This window comes from Stegodyphus dumicola, chromosome 3 (genome assembly GCF_044657685.1).
Source record: "Stegodyphus dumicola isolate Sdum_Otavi_A_Nest chromosome 3, ASM4465768v1".
NCBI lineage: Eukaryota > Metazoa > Arthropoda > Arachnida > Araneae > Eresidae > Stegodyphus > Stegodyphus dumicola.
Window position 1 is genome coordinate 27,870,827 of NC_140770.1, and position 15,743 is coordinate 27,886,569.

The 15,743-nt window shown below is 30.9% G+C and overlaps 1 protein-coding gene and 1 long non-coding RNA gene across 3 annotated transcripts in view; both read left to right on the forward strand.

Moving 5' to 3' along the window:
• LOC118205439 (uncharacterized) overlaps positions 1-15,743 on the forward strand; it is a 118,686-nt gene that overhangs the window by 56,032 nt on the left and 46,911 nt on the right. For both annotated transcript variants that reach the window (XM_085812675.1, XM_085812673.1), the window contains exons 10-11: positions 2,531-2,597; positions 6,225-6,343. In XM_085812675.1, the coding sequence (XP_085668801.1) occupies positions 2,531-2,597; positions 6,225-6,343 (186 nt within the window). The remainder of the gene's footprint in view (positions 1-2,530; positions 2,598-6,224; positions 6,344-15,743) is intronic.
• On the forward strand, positions 9,708-15,553 carry LOC146997947 (uncharacterized). The gene is made up of 3 exons (XR_015039969.1): positions 9,708-9,786; positions 12,336-12,425; positions 15,422-15,553. It is a non-coding gene; the product is annotated as an uncharacterized LOC146997947 (long non-coding RNA).

Below are 15,743 nucleotides of genomic sequence, written 5' to 3' on the forward strand. Positions count from 1 at the left end.
ACTTTTGTATTAAACTTCTTATGATGTTTCACGAAAAATGCTTCTTTTAAAATACTCTCTATTCATCATGGTCCTGAATGTGTGTGTGTGTAAATTAATATGTAAGATAAAAAATATATAAGTATAAATTATAATTTAAATTAGGAATATCTCCTTATTTTCTCTTTTTTTGGATGCTTCTTGTGCCTATTCTAAAAGTTGTAATAACTTTTTCTGAACATCATCATTTTGAGTCTAATCATATCATACGAATATTATATTATGCTGGTGATGTAAATGGAAATAAAACTCAAACAGCCAATGATAATTTTGCTTTCATTTTTTTCATACGATGCCTTGTATTGAATTCAGAGTCTATAATATTGGACTGTATTTGCGTAATGAGTAAATGAGATTAGATGTATAAAGCAAAGATCAAATTTACCAGAAGAGGTGAAGAGTTGTATTGTCATCAAATCATGATTTAGTTGATTGTTTAATTTTATCATTTTTGATTGTCAATTGTGATTATTCTATACTTCGTACTAGCTAGTATCCAACAGAAATTTTCTAGATCCTGAGGTTAAAGGTTATTCTTTTTACTTGTCTATCAGGCGATACATTTTGAACTGATAGAGAGTTTATTAATAAATGGTCTCATCTTGGGATTATGATTTGTTGCAAAAAGATGTCATCAAAGAATCATTTACAACAATAATGGCACTAATTTCATTGAGCTGAAAATCTATTAAGATCGATAGATTGGAAAGAAATAGAATGACAGTCAACTACTATGAGAATAACAGTGGACGTTTAGTCTCCCAACTACTTCATGTGGGGCAGTTGGTGGAAGAGGTTGATACAAACAGTGAAGATGATGTTGAGAAATGTTCTTGGAAAGTAATAACAGAAGATACAAATGATATCAAGGCACTCGCTCCTTTAATGCTTCTTCAAGATGTATACGATGTTGTTGTACCAGATGTAGACCATCTGGATATTGTCAATCTAACAAAAAGATGTAATTTCTTCCAGAATTTCAGAGAACATTTTTGCAAAGGATTTCATGATGAACATTTAGCTATCCTAATGCAAATACTACCTAAGCAATAAACTGGGACAATAAAAAACTGACTTCTTATTTGTGGGTAGTGACAACAAGAAGAGAATCTTAGACAATAGGTTGTGTTATAGAAACATATCCTGGAAAAGACAATGAAGTACATAGTGTCAAAGTGAAAACTGCAGTGTGTGAACTTACAAAACCTGTGAAACATGCTTATCCTTCTGAAATTGATAGATTTAATTTTATTAATGACTTGACCATTAATAGAAATAATTCTATCAATGAGTGTGACAATGATATAAACTATTGAACTAGATATAGATATAAAACTGTAAAACCTGTTACGTATGTGTTAACTGATATAATAATTTTTGTTTTTATTCAGTATTTTAGAACTATCTTAACTGTAGTAAGTTGAAATATGTTATCTGGATTTGGTAAAAAAACATATTTAGATATGTAGTACTCTTTTGTATGTATTATTTTAATGCATTTTTAATTTTCATGTAAGTAAAAGTTGTATCTGGACTGTTGTTTGATTATTGGTAGATATTGTTTTTACTTTCTCTTCTTATCGATGTGAAACCAGTCGGTGGAGGATGACCCATTCTTGCCACTAAATGACTTGCGTCCTCCCCTTTTCTTCATATTTTCTCTGATTGAGATTTGGGAACAAGAAAGAATTTGAATGTACTCTGAGTAGCGACTGAACAAAAAAGCTCTGTGTCAGGAAGAAGGCTAGAATATGATTGATAAGAGATAGCTGCTCTAAAATTCTTAATATGAATCTTGTAAATAGTCTAATTTAGTTCATTTTTCCTTTGAATAAAATATGCCTAAGGACAAGTCTGTCTCTTATTTTGAAGAAAAGTTTATTGGAACACCTGGCATTACAGACAAATAATGGAAGATGCATTGGGTGAGTGAATTTGATATTACTTTCTGTAATAGAGAACTTAATGCGATGGGTGCTGCCATCTAAATTACTGTAGAAGATAGGGTGTTTCTAATCTGAAAGATAGTAGAAAGACATGAGAAGTAAGTGGGTAGTAGGAACATACTAAGAAAATTTGGCTGTTTAAAACATTTGTTTATATACATAATATCATAGTCAACATTCTTACAAGAATTATACCAGATCATGCAAGATGATCTTTTTACACATTAGTACGTATTTCATGTACGTTCTGTTCCTCACCTCTCTCCACGAAAATGATTATTACACACACTTAACTGTAAAGAAACTGCATTCAAACAGAAGCTTTTGCAGACAGCTTGTCTACTTCATCAGCTAGAATCCAACGAATGACCTTCTCTTGTTCATTTCCTTTTTAGGGTTGCTACATATTTTTAGGTGTCACTTAGGTTTATTGTAATTTATAGTACCTAATTTGCTGAGTAAATCCGTCTTGCTGTGAAAAGTCATAGCATATATTCATTTATCATCAAAAAACTTCATCAAATGTTTTTCATTCTTTATTGTAGTGATGACAGTGACTATCAGCCAATACAGACTTCAAGAAAACAATCAAGGGCTAAAAAAAGACAGCAGGTAGGCTGAATGCAAAATATATATTGACTTCATATAATTATTTCTTCTGGGCATATTAACAGAAATTTTAGATCGGTGTGTATGAAATTTTGACATATTAGCCTTCCTAAATGAACTTACTTTAGAATTGCATAATTTTTTTAAATAAAAGGATAAAAAATACTTCTAGTACTTTGTGATTTTTGCATATAGGGAAAGGGTAAAACAAATATTATATCTTAAATTTCTATCATTACTTTTATAACTCTGCTTATAAGCAACTTATAATTTTTAAATAAATTAATTTTGTAATGCTAGTATATTATCAGTATTGTTAACTGTAGGAAACCTTTGCTTAATGCTTGTTATGTATGAAAATCCACATGAGAGTGAAATTGTTAAAGTGAGTTATTCATTAGTTATTCAAATTATTATTATTATTATTATTATTATTTTCAAGAAATTTTTTATGACCAGCCTGTAGCCTCTAAGTCCGAAATACAACGTTATATTATTGTGTATGGAGGTTTGAGCTTTTCTCAGTATCACAGAGTTCACTCAATAGTTATACTTCAAACTATTAAAAACATTATACACAGCGCAATGCAAAGTGCATCTAAAAGTGCAAGCCTGTTATGGAGATCTCTTAATACTCTGAACTCATGTTGAACTAAACAACTGGGGAATTGATGCTTTCTCCAATCTTATGTAGTTTTTCGCCTGGCCACTGAGAAATCTCTAGTACCTTCCACTTCTCAAAATTACTAGAAGGCATATGAGGGCCAAACACGGTTACAGTTGCATACAGGGATCAATTACAGTTATTCAGTTACAATACCATTACAGTCATACAGGGACTAGATCAAATGGTAGCCAAGTTTGGTGACTTCTGGATTTTCTTCTGAAATTTAACAACAAATATTAACTATCTTTACAATATTAAAATAAATATAACAAAAGCCATCACCAGCTTGCCGATATCTTGCCAATTTAGCGAGACGGCCATTACTTCATTGTTAAATAGGCTTGCCTCTGTAATTTTATTTTCCCAGCAGAGCTCAATATCTTTTAAGCATTTCATGTTGCATTATATATATTAAAAAAAACTACAACTTCACATATAATTTTACTAAAATTATTTACACATATATATAATTTGTAACAACATTAATATGTTGATTGCAAAAGCAAATGTCAGAATTCAAATCTGAGAAGCATTCATCTTAAAAATCAATAAAATCTTAACCGTATAAATGAGCATTATTCAAATAAATTAATTTTCTTGTTAAAATGTAACTGGGTCATTGTGGAAAAATGGTAGCGCATAGATCTGCCAGATTTTGAACACCAGCTTTCACTCAAATATGGCCATCTCAAAGTCTGATTTTAATTTTCCAATTTTGTTTTTGATTTATTTCATATTTTTTAAAATATAAAGAATTTTTTATTGAAAATTCAGCTATTTGAAAGCCTTGTGTTGCCTTTTTCAAGGTGTAAGATATTTTCAAATACCTTAAGAAAACTCAGCGATATAAAAGAAGTGTATAGCAAAATGTGATATATTTGTCTTTTGACTTTAATCGCACTGTTGAAAAACGATGGCAGCTGCTAGAACCACCAAATTTTGAATGCACAGTCCTTCACCCAAACATGTTCACCTCAAAGTCTGAATTTTTTTTATATTTATTGTTATTATTTATTTTATATTTCGTGCAAATTTAAGAAACTTTTTTTTTTTTAATTAGCAGTATCAAAGCTGTGTTGCCATTTGGCCAAACGTAAGATATTTGTTTCAAATTTAATCCCCCCCCAAAAAAATCAGCAATATGAAAGAAACATATTGCCACTCGGCAAAAAGCAATATTTGTCTTTCCTATTCAGTCATTAAAAGCTGTGATTTAAAAGTCCGAATTAAAATATTTTTAGCTTCCACATGACAGGATGTAGTGAGAGTTTACCATATATTAAACAAATTGCAGTTATGCCTTGAAAATAACTTTATGCTATAGTTATTAAGAAAAGTGAATAATATTTTGTTTTGTAAATTGAATAGTGATATGATTTTTTTATTTCAAAAGAATTGTATTTAGAATGAGAGAGCTGTTGTACCTGTGTAGAACTGCTCTTGAAAGGGAATAGTTTGTCTCATGATGTACACAAAATTTCTCAGTTGAAATCCAAACAAAGCATAGGTAATTTTTCCCATTAGTAATGCTCAAATCAGATGTAATTTCTATATCCTTTGCTCATATAATTTTTAATTGCCTTGCTTATAAGTATTTTTTAAAAACGCCTTATGAATGCTCAGAATTTGTAGTTATTTCCTGCTTCAGAATTTTAACAGGATGATATTATCTGCTAATGCATTTAAATGATACTGAACTGGTTGTTTCAAGTTGTTATTTTTCAATGATGGTAAATTTTCAGTTCTGCATTACCCACCCCACTCTCGGACCCAATTTCCCTTTTACATTGGATACCACAAAGCATCACATTTTAGAAAAGAAACAGTAAGTGTAAGTGGAGGGAATAAAAGACCTCTATCTGGCTGTGGAATATTTCTTTGAAATAACTGCAAGTTTATTCATGGAAACAAAATAGAAAATTATTAGATCAGAAAGTCCATTGGAGTTAATAATTGGATATTTATGTGACTCATAAAATTTTGAATTTGTTATTATACATTACATTCATTATAGCTCTTTCGATCATCATGTGCTTTGCAATCCAGCATAAAAATGAAATATCTTCAGGATTCAAGAGTGTTTTTTAATAAGAAGTACATATATCCAACTAGGCTAAGTTGACATGAAGATGCTCACAAATCATATCAACATTTTTACAATATAAAATACAATTTGGATGTCCAGAAAGACCTATAGAATATGAAAGAGCTTGTAAGTACTTATAATCAGTTCGTAGATGCGAAGAAGAGGTTTCATTAGCTTAATGGAGAACTCGTTGAACACAAGTACCTGATAGCTGTTTCAAACATAACTGCTTGCATTTTATAGTTACTTTGTGTAAGGACCACATTTACATGCCCTAATGAAGCAAATGAGTGAGAAGGGCTCAAGAAAGATGCTTCAGAAAAGAAACTGTCAATGGTTAATTTCCAATCATGTGTAGTGATGAAGGATGCAGATCATAACATGTAATTTGAATCACAGCTTGAAAATCTATCAAGAGGTCAAATTTTTGTTCTGATCATTCCAGGATTTTTTGAAGTAGCAAATAAACTGTGAAGACTTCTCTGTAAAAATTATCTGAACTCAAACTTAAGATTCATTAAGTTGGAAAAATTTAGAGAAACCATCTGCATGGCTCTTTTAGTAGTTTCTTTTGCAGATCTGTATATCTATGCATACGATCATCAACAGCATAACATTATGTGATGATAAACTTAGCAATAAATTTTTAGCTTGTGAGAATGTCTTTTTCTGAATCTGAAAAACAAAATTTTTCAGTTCCCTTGTTACTGAACAAGGCAGTTACAAAATTATTTATTAAAATCTGTAGTTAATTTGGCATTAACTGTGACTTTTAATGAATAATTTCAAAGATGCCTTATTAATTTAGAAGTTGTATTGTATATCCTTTATTGCAATGATTGTATTGATATAATATAATGTAATTTTCTTAATTTAGAGTGATGTTGCCAGTAGTGAATCTGAAGATGAACCTTTATCTTCCTTGCAAAATAAATCTGCAAAGAAGCTCTCACCAAATGAAAAAATACACTGCAATACTTCAGATAAATATAATGGGTATGCAAGTTAGTTATTGGACCACTGAATTTAGAACATATATAAATTAAGTTATACATTATCTGTAATTTTTAAGAATCTGATCAATTTTATAGAAATATTCAGTGCCGTATTGTTGAAAATTATTTAAATTATTAACTGAAGAAAAGCGATTGTGCTATCCTTTAAAATATATTTAATCTTTTCCTTAAAAATTATGTCTAGTATAGAAAATATTGGTATTCATAAGTTAGCGCCCATTATCTGAATTTATTACACACTGTATACGCTCATGTAATGTCCACACTTTTTTTGCTAAATTTACATCACTAAAATGTAGGTACGGGCGTTATACAGGCAGTTCAAATGTCATGCTTTTTCTCATGAGTAATTTTGAGTGCAAATTTCATTTCAAAAAGCCAAGTTAAGTTCTAAGTGGAAGAAAATGGCATAAGTAATAAAAGTATCATATTTAAAGTTGTGTAATAGCTACCTAAAATTTACAAATTCACTTTCTCCCATCCTCATATGTAACATAAATTGCCCCCATTTACTTTATCAACACTCGGCGCATATTAGTTCGCACAGGAGCACAATATAGAGGCACAAATTAACAACACTTGCAATTTTAATGCTTACTTTTACACAAATTAAATAAATATTAGTTCTTTTAATTTCTTGCACACATTATTTTGAAACAAAATCTGTTCTGACGCACTGTATGGAAATCCATTTTGTTTCATCATTCACCGCAACCAGCCTTCGCTCGCTTTGAACTGCGATGTAGAAATATCTTCTTCTCGTGCCGCTTAAATAAATATTTGTTCTTTTAATATCACACACTATTTTTAAACAAAATCTGTTCTGATGCACTGTATGGAAATCCATTTCGTTTCATCGCTCGTCGCAACCAACATTAGCTTGCCTTGAATAGCGATGTAGGAATGTCTTCTCGTGCCACTACAAGTGCTCTTATTTGGCACATTTCCCATGTTACTGCGTACCCTTGAGCATGCATATCATGAACATTCGCAACTACTTTCCCTCCCTAAGTTCGAAAACTTACATTTCGAACCACGAAGCGCATGTCTTGTTTTGTTCGTTGCTGTCAGTTGATTATGCTGTTTGCTCTAATTGCGCACACACTTTTCGTTCACCTTATATACCTTTGCTGCTGCTCTTTTTCCATTTTCCTGTGCAAATTCTACGAGTTCAGTTTAAAAGCCACTGTATAGTTGTATTTTCCCATTTCAAGGTTACTTGCTAACTACCATGAATTCTAAATGATACTATGAATGAAAAGAGAAAGCTTGAAATGTGTGAATGCTCCAAGAAGGAAGGAAGGGAAACTAATTTCATTACAAAACAGTATTTCCTGGAAGCCAGTGTGGTGAAAACCTGTTTGGCCTGCCTTCAATTATTGCTGGTGCCGATGTTATGACTGAATAATAGCTGCACTAGAGTGCAAGGAAAGTCTCTGCTGTCCATCCCCCCATAGCACAAAACATCCTCAGGATGTCCTATTTAAGTCGCAATATCCCGGGACATACTTAGGATGTCCTAAGGATGTTGATTCTCAGATGTCCTGAGGAGATCGTAATTTAACATCCTGAGGATGTCTTATTTAAGTCGCTATGTCCCGGGATATGACAGGATGTCCTGAAGATGTTGATTCTCAGATGTCCTGAGGAGTTCACCAATTTCACATCCTGAGGACATTCATTCTGCATTGTCCGGAGGACTTTCGTTGTCAAACATTTTGAGGATATTTGTTCTCAAATTTACCAGTTTTAATTTTTTGACATTGCACATCTGAAACTTGCACATTATTTTATTTTTCATGTGTATTTTACTAAGTTGTTTCTAAATGCTGTACATTAAAAATATTGATATGATTGATGATTTATTCTTGTTATTTTGTTATTAATTTTAACTGCTATTTTTTCTGACGTTTTTAAAAATTTATTTAGTCATGGAAAAGATTTTTTTCAATGGATTAGCATTTTCTAGAATATTTGCAAAATTCTAAATAACACATATTTTTTTTATAAAAAATGTATAAATTACATGTATAATTACTTACAGATTACAAACCCTACTACAAATACAGGTAAAATTAGATATAGATATATTTAATTACGGAAACGAATTTTTTTTTTTTTTTTTTTTTTTTTTTTTTTTTAATTTGGGTATAGAGACATTAGGTATTTTTTTGGAAGCAGGAAATATGAAAAATTAGCAACTGCCTTCGCCGGGAATCGAAGGACAGACCTCTGGAATACCGGCCCAGTGTGCAGAACCACTACACCACGAAGACACGTTAGGTGTGGTGGTGGTGTATTTAATTATGGCAAAGCACACTAGGGCTATCTGCCTAAGGGGAGGATGTCTTCGTGCAGGACTTTCTAAGGGAAACTGGCTCGTATACACGTTACACGTGGGGAAAACCACGAAAACACCCATGCAGCCAGCCCATTCGCGGGATTCGAACCTCGGATCGCACTACCAGGGTTCAGCGACTTTACTGCTCGGCCGCTGGTGGGCCGAAGACACGCTAGGAAAGCGGGAGAAATACCTTATATTACTTCCCTTTTTAAAGGCCGACTTTTTTTTAAAGGGATCCAATCACTAAATCCTGGGTGTGGATATACCTCATCCAACACCTTTTTAGTTCGGGCGCCACTGTAGAGACATTAGGATTTTTTGGGAAGCCGTAGAGATGAAAAATTAGAAACCGCCTTCGCCGTGAATCGAACCACGGACCTCTGAAATACCGGCCCAGCGTGCAGAACTATTACACCACGAAGACACGCTAGGAAAGCGGGAGAAATACCTCATAAGGAAAATTTTTTTCCTCTAATTACAGGACAGAAAATGTTTTTCAATCGCGCGATCTGTTATTGATCTTGAATTACAGTTGTGCGATAATTTCGCAGTAAAGATACATCTCTGATGACTATCCAAGATTCTAGAAACTTTGGTCTTATATAGAGATGGTCGTCTTATAGAAATAATGCTTAATATCAATATTTATTTATAATCTCAGAACTATTGGTCACTTTCAGAAGTTGTCGTTTGATAGGCGATATTCTATATATTTATTTACTGATACTCTCAGATTCCAAAATTTGTTTATATTCTCAGAAATATTGGATGGAAGGTGGTCGTCCCATACATGCAAAATTTTACATTTCATTAAAAATGAATTCGGCATTATTTAACTATTTCCCTATTAATTAATTAATTAGATAAAGAAAAAATTAGGAAATAGTACTGTTTACTACGGAATAATGTAGGAAGTTCTACAGAACTATATTCTTTCGCGTCATTGCACATTGTATCCGGCAAACTACTAGTTCCTCGTATTCTTCTGCAAATCCTAAACATCTGTCTGATTTGAAACGAAATCCAAAATGGCTGCGCCATGAGGTTAACTTGTATGGATATTTTTTGTTGCATGAAAGGTAAGTTCAGTTGCAATACTTGTATGTTTACTTTTTTTGCTTTTCGAATTTATGTTATTTATGTCATTTTGACAGTTAAATGTTTCACAGCTTTATGAATTGTTACCATTCTGTCGTGAATTACGTGTATCTCAATGGCTGGCTGTCTTTTCAAATATCTAATTTGCCCTGCTATCCAAATGCTTATGACTGAATTTTTTTTTAGTCTAGTTTATGCATTCAGTTTCAAAATAATATGTGTGATCAGATTGCTTATTATTTTATCGCAGCAATAAAATTATGTTAAATAGTTTGAACAATTGTACAAAAATAAGAGTTTGCATTGTTTTGTCCAAAATATGTATGGTTGAAACATTATCTTAATCTAGTTTGTAATTCAAGTTTTTTTGGGGGTACTGTTCTGTTATTGGGACTAGAATCGAAATGTATGAACCTGTGTTCGTAAGTATGTGCATAGATGTGTATATGTAGACACACAAATATACAAGCATACATAAATACAATTCTGAACCCGGTCCTGATAACAGAACAGTACCTTTTTTTAATCTTTTTGAATATTTTATAAAAGGATTAAGCATTTTTCAAACTGCATATCATTTTAAGATTCGACTTGCAAGAAGACAAAATATGGTCATTCAATCAAATGCTTATGATTGCTTTTAACATTTTCTCATAAATATTGTTTGCATTTTTATTGTATTTTAGATACTTTAGTTATGTAAAGTGAACATGAGAATATTAGGAAAGCTGAAGAATATGAATAGCTACCATAATACATGTATTTTTTCATCGAGCCCATTGTTTTAGAAACCAATGCACCATTATTATATGCTGGCTTATTTTATAGTTATATGCAGTTTAATTTTATGTTCATGTTACTGTAGTATTGTCATTATAATAAAAGTATTGATAATTTTTGTTGAATCTTGCAAGTTGCCTAACATTCAGAATTATTGCTTCTGAATTTTACTGATAGGTTTTTTCAAGTTGTCATAATCTGTCTGATAAATAAAATAAACTGGTGTTTAAATTATATGCATTTCTCTTAATGTTTCATTGAAAGTGAGATGGAAATATAAATGCTATCCAGAAAAGTGAATTCTTTTTGCCTGAAATAACAAACTGTACTAAATGATTAATGTTTATATCATTTTAGAAATGTCAATATTAAAGTTTCTCCCTCCCCCTTCTCTTCTTTGATTTTGAAATAATTTATAATAAAATAATATATGCATAAGTATAATTAATGTAAAGTGTCATTCAATAATATAATTTATTTTTACTGATATTTTTATATTTCTTATCTGGGTTTTCTTTTGGTGTTAGAAGGAGGAAAAGACTGTAATGTTTTAATTAAGGAAATAATTACAACATTACAGTCTTTTAAATAACACAGTTGCAGTAATGTTTATTGAAGCAATCAGTACTGTGTGATTGCCAGTGATTGAATAATGTTAAAATGCATTGTTCATAAGGAAATTTGCTTATCTTTGTGTTATAGATTTTATTTTGACACAAGCTGAAATTTGAATTATTGGAAGCAGTTTGAAAACCCGAATTATTTCCTGAATCGTTAATCAGGCCAATATATAACATACAAATTTTCATACAAAATTATTTCTTTGAGCATGTTATAAAGAGCTCATTTAATTTTATTATTTGTACAAATTTTAGATTCAAAAGTAGCATGTAACAGTTAAAGATTTATTGAAGCCTACTTGTTACTTGTGGTAACAAAGAAGTGTGAAAGATATTGCCACATTAGCGAACATGATGATCATTGATGCTTAGTTTAGTAATTTAATAATATATTGAGAAATGCTGGGAACTTTCAGAAGTAGACATTTCGGAAATGATGGGCTTGATAAAATTTACATGGTTTTATTATTTATTCTTTAGTTAAGAATGGATTTTAGATGTTCATGTGAAAGAATTCTGTTTAATTATATGTGAAAGAATTGTTAAAGTTTGGCATTTAAAAAAATGAATTAATAATATGCAATTATCTTTTTATTATACATATATTACTATATATTTCTAATGCACTATGTAAATGTCAGTGCTAAACAATTGAGATACTATTGTCAGGGCAATCTTTTCTTATACATGAAAAATTCTGATACTTTATATTTTCATCTACCCTCACAGCTTCAACTTATGCTAAAACAGTAAGAGTATGCACACGATAATAGCAAACTATGAATATGCATACCACACACATGTATTTACATGCTTTATATTTAATCTTTATTTCTGAATAATATTCCATTGGATGAAAAATATGTGAATATTGACCCAATGTATATATTTTTGTGTATGTGCATCCTAAAATTTCTTGTTTCTTATAAAGTGCTTATTTGAATTACTACTTGTGAACAGAGCAGTAGATATGAACCATAAACTAACCATTTTGCCAATTTTCGCAGCTTTGCAGATAGTCAGAAAGCACCAAAATTTGTAATAATGTTAAGTTTAAATGATGTTCTATACTTTTGTGTTAATTTTTCTATTCTATTAATTCTATTACTGTGTTATCAAACTTTCTGCAGGAATTTCAACTGGTTAAGATGTTATTACCATGTGGAGAAGAATTTGGTTTTCAAGCTAGAAAAAATTGCAGCTGAAGGATTTTGTAGAAGGTCAGTCAAACTGGTTTTAGTTAATTATAATTTAATTTTGGGTGAAGAATTCTCAAATTTATTTATCATAAGTGTCTAAAGGTCTTCTAAATTAAATTCTGCTTGTTTCTGAAACTTTTCATGACATTCATTCTTTGATTATTATTATTTTTTTTTAATTTACTAACTTATGTCCAGGCACATAATGTTGCATTTAATGCCATACCTTAAATATTGTAAAATGTTAAAATAATACATTTCACTTAAAAATGTGGTTGTGACAGTAAATTTTCTGTTACATTTAATCATATCTATAAACATTGGTATACATCATTTTTCAATAATCTGTATATTATTTTGTGCATTTCTTTTACATCCAAGATCTGGCATATGAATTGCTTTCCAAACTGATAACATGGTGTAATAATGTAATCTAATGGTTAAAGTTTACTATGGAACGGGCCAAATTTAATAAATTATTCTTTGATAGAAATTTATTCATGTGTTCAGTGTGTCTCATCTCTTTAAATTGCTAAAGTAAATTTTATGTACTTGCATTTAGGAATTTTGACTGTATCAGAGTAATTTTGTTTCAGTTATTATAACATGCAAGGGAAAAAATTCATTCATAGCTCCATATTTAAAATTAGTTAATTAAAGTCCTTAATAAAGAGGGACGTTTTGTTGTTTTTAATGTCGAAAGAGTTTAATTCAAAAATATGCCACATTAAAGGTTACTTTTTAACCTAATTTAAAATTTTCATTACTTTAACAAGTCCAATAATTGTTATTTTAACTCCGATATTGTAATAATATCAAAATTCCTTACTTTTTGATAGGTAATCCAAATGTAAAACAAGAAAAGAAAAAATTAAAATCTAGAAGTATATTTATTTCATACCTCTAACAAATAAAAACAACACAAGCTCTTTTTACTGTCTATCTGCATAGTGTGGCATGTCCCGTAAGACTGAGATTTGTATGGTCAAATCCATGTTTCAGTTAAAGGAAAATGCATGCACAGTCTTCTGATTTTCCCTTCGATTAAGGATTCTGTATATACTAGCATAAGAAATATATTAGTTAATGCAGTGTTATACATCAATATTTATAGACAATTATTGTGGCTATGTTTATTATAATTTTGTTCACTGTAATGGCTGGAGTGCCTAAACCATCATGCTGTGTACTCAAATCTTCATCTCTGCATACTGCTCCACTAGTGTTTAAACCACTGAAATGGTGATTATGGTAGAACATCTTTGGTAAAAATTTACTCTACTGTAACCGTGGGTGAATCGTTTCTTTTTTTTTTATATCAAGATTGTCACCTAAGATGATCGGCACCAATTTCAAGGTGGCCACTACACAAAACCAAAATAAGAAGTCAAAGACATACACAAACTATGTGTCCATGTACACATTGACCTATTAAAACAGAGAACTGCACAAACTGGGAATTGTGCACTGCCTTAACTTTGTCCATGTACACGTTGATCTATTTTCACTTTAAGAAAATCAGAAAGTTAAAAATATCATAGTTACCAGAAAAAATTCGCCACTGTCTTAACACACAGACAACCAAAAATACACAAACAGAGAGAAATAAGTTACCAAAAATACATATTTCCTAACATAAAAACATTAAACAACAAATCTTCTAACAAAAATTAACACACAGAGACAAAAAAATAAATGAAACGTCATTTTATTAACATACCTTTTTTTTCACATGCATATGTTTAGGCTTCCCACCACCATCCTCCAGGTAAGCAATTCAATTAAATTTTTCGTCTCTTAGTCACCTCAGACATACTCAAACGATGGTACCCACACCAAAATAATAAATAGCATGTTCAAAATACAAGACCATACCACTTCCGTGCAACCAAACACAGCAATTGAAAAGAATGGTAAGAACCAAAAACCTGGGACCGTACAAAAGGTTTACTATTAAAAAAAGTAGCCCAAAACTAAATTTATCACAGCACGTTGGCAATATTTCCAAAAATAACTCCTTTTTATTGACAAAAAAAATTTTTTTTTTTTTTTCCCAAAGGCTACTTTCGCCAACATTATCAACATTAGGGTTACCGAAAAACTTATTTGACGCAATAAGCTTCCACATTTCACAAACAACCAATACCACTTTGCGATTTTTTTTTCAGACAGAAACCAAGGTGTACCATACAGTAAAGATTAGCCACATCTTCATTTACTACTGTTACAAGTACTTCTTTGGTAAATTTCTGCGGTTAAATTCAAAAGTTTAAAATTGCATTAACATGATCAGATTCAGAGTCATAGCTACGGTTTTCAGCACTCAGGGACAACTGAAGATTTCGTGCCTCCTACTGCTTGCCAAGGATGGAAAACATTTAATTCTAAAATGTTCTAACATCAGTTTGGCACCCCTTGGATTCTGCACCCGGGGACAGATGCCCCCCCTTGCCCCCCTCTAGCTACGCCCCTGATCAGATTTTATTTTCTGCACGTAGCTAACAATTACTTATGTGTTGTCAGATAAATGTTACCAGATGCAGTTAATTATTTTTACTTGCCAATCTCATGAGACAAGTTTTTTTTGCTCCTGCAAGACTTTACTTTGTGTTGCAAAATAAATTCATTCTCACTCTTTTTGGACTTGCCTACACATTAAATTTAAAATAGATTTATGAATAGGTAAGATGTGATTATCATAATTTTGTTTCTCTCTTTATCTTGGCAACTTTATATGTTGATTCAGTATCCAAGTTACCTACCAGTGGCTGATTGATAAAACTGCTCATATGTTCAGCTGGTGGTTTGAGTTTATTTTCTGACATAAAAAATTTTAAAAGGCATCCCCCATGTTTATTTTACTATAATCGAAAAATCAAATAATTGCTACTCTGTTTATAGGTACTAAATGTTAAAATATTTTAAATGCTTCCTTTAATTTGCATTCTAATAGTCATATGTTTAAATTTAATTATGAATTATATTCACATATAGTAATTGTGTTTTTTTTTATTTAGGTGCTGTGAAAGGCAATGACGGAGATCCAATTTATCAAGAGTTCTTATATACATACGAATACATGGATATAAGATTGTTTTTCATGAATTCAAATAAAATGTGATAAATTGGATTAATAAAAACTATTTTGAATTTTGAAAAGTGTTTTTCCTCTGTTAATCATAATATAGTGCCATAAATTTCTGAATGTGTTTATTTTTCATCCAAATAAATAGCTTTACAAAAATTTGTCATATTAATAGATATTGCATAATTTAGCATTATTATAAATATTTATTATAGCAGATTTAGCTGAACTACTTTTTTAGTATCTTTGCAGAT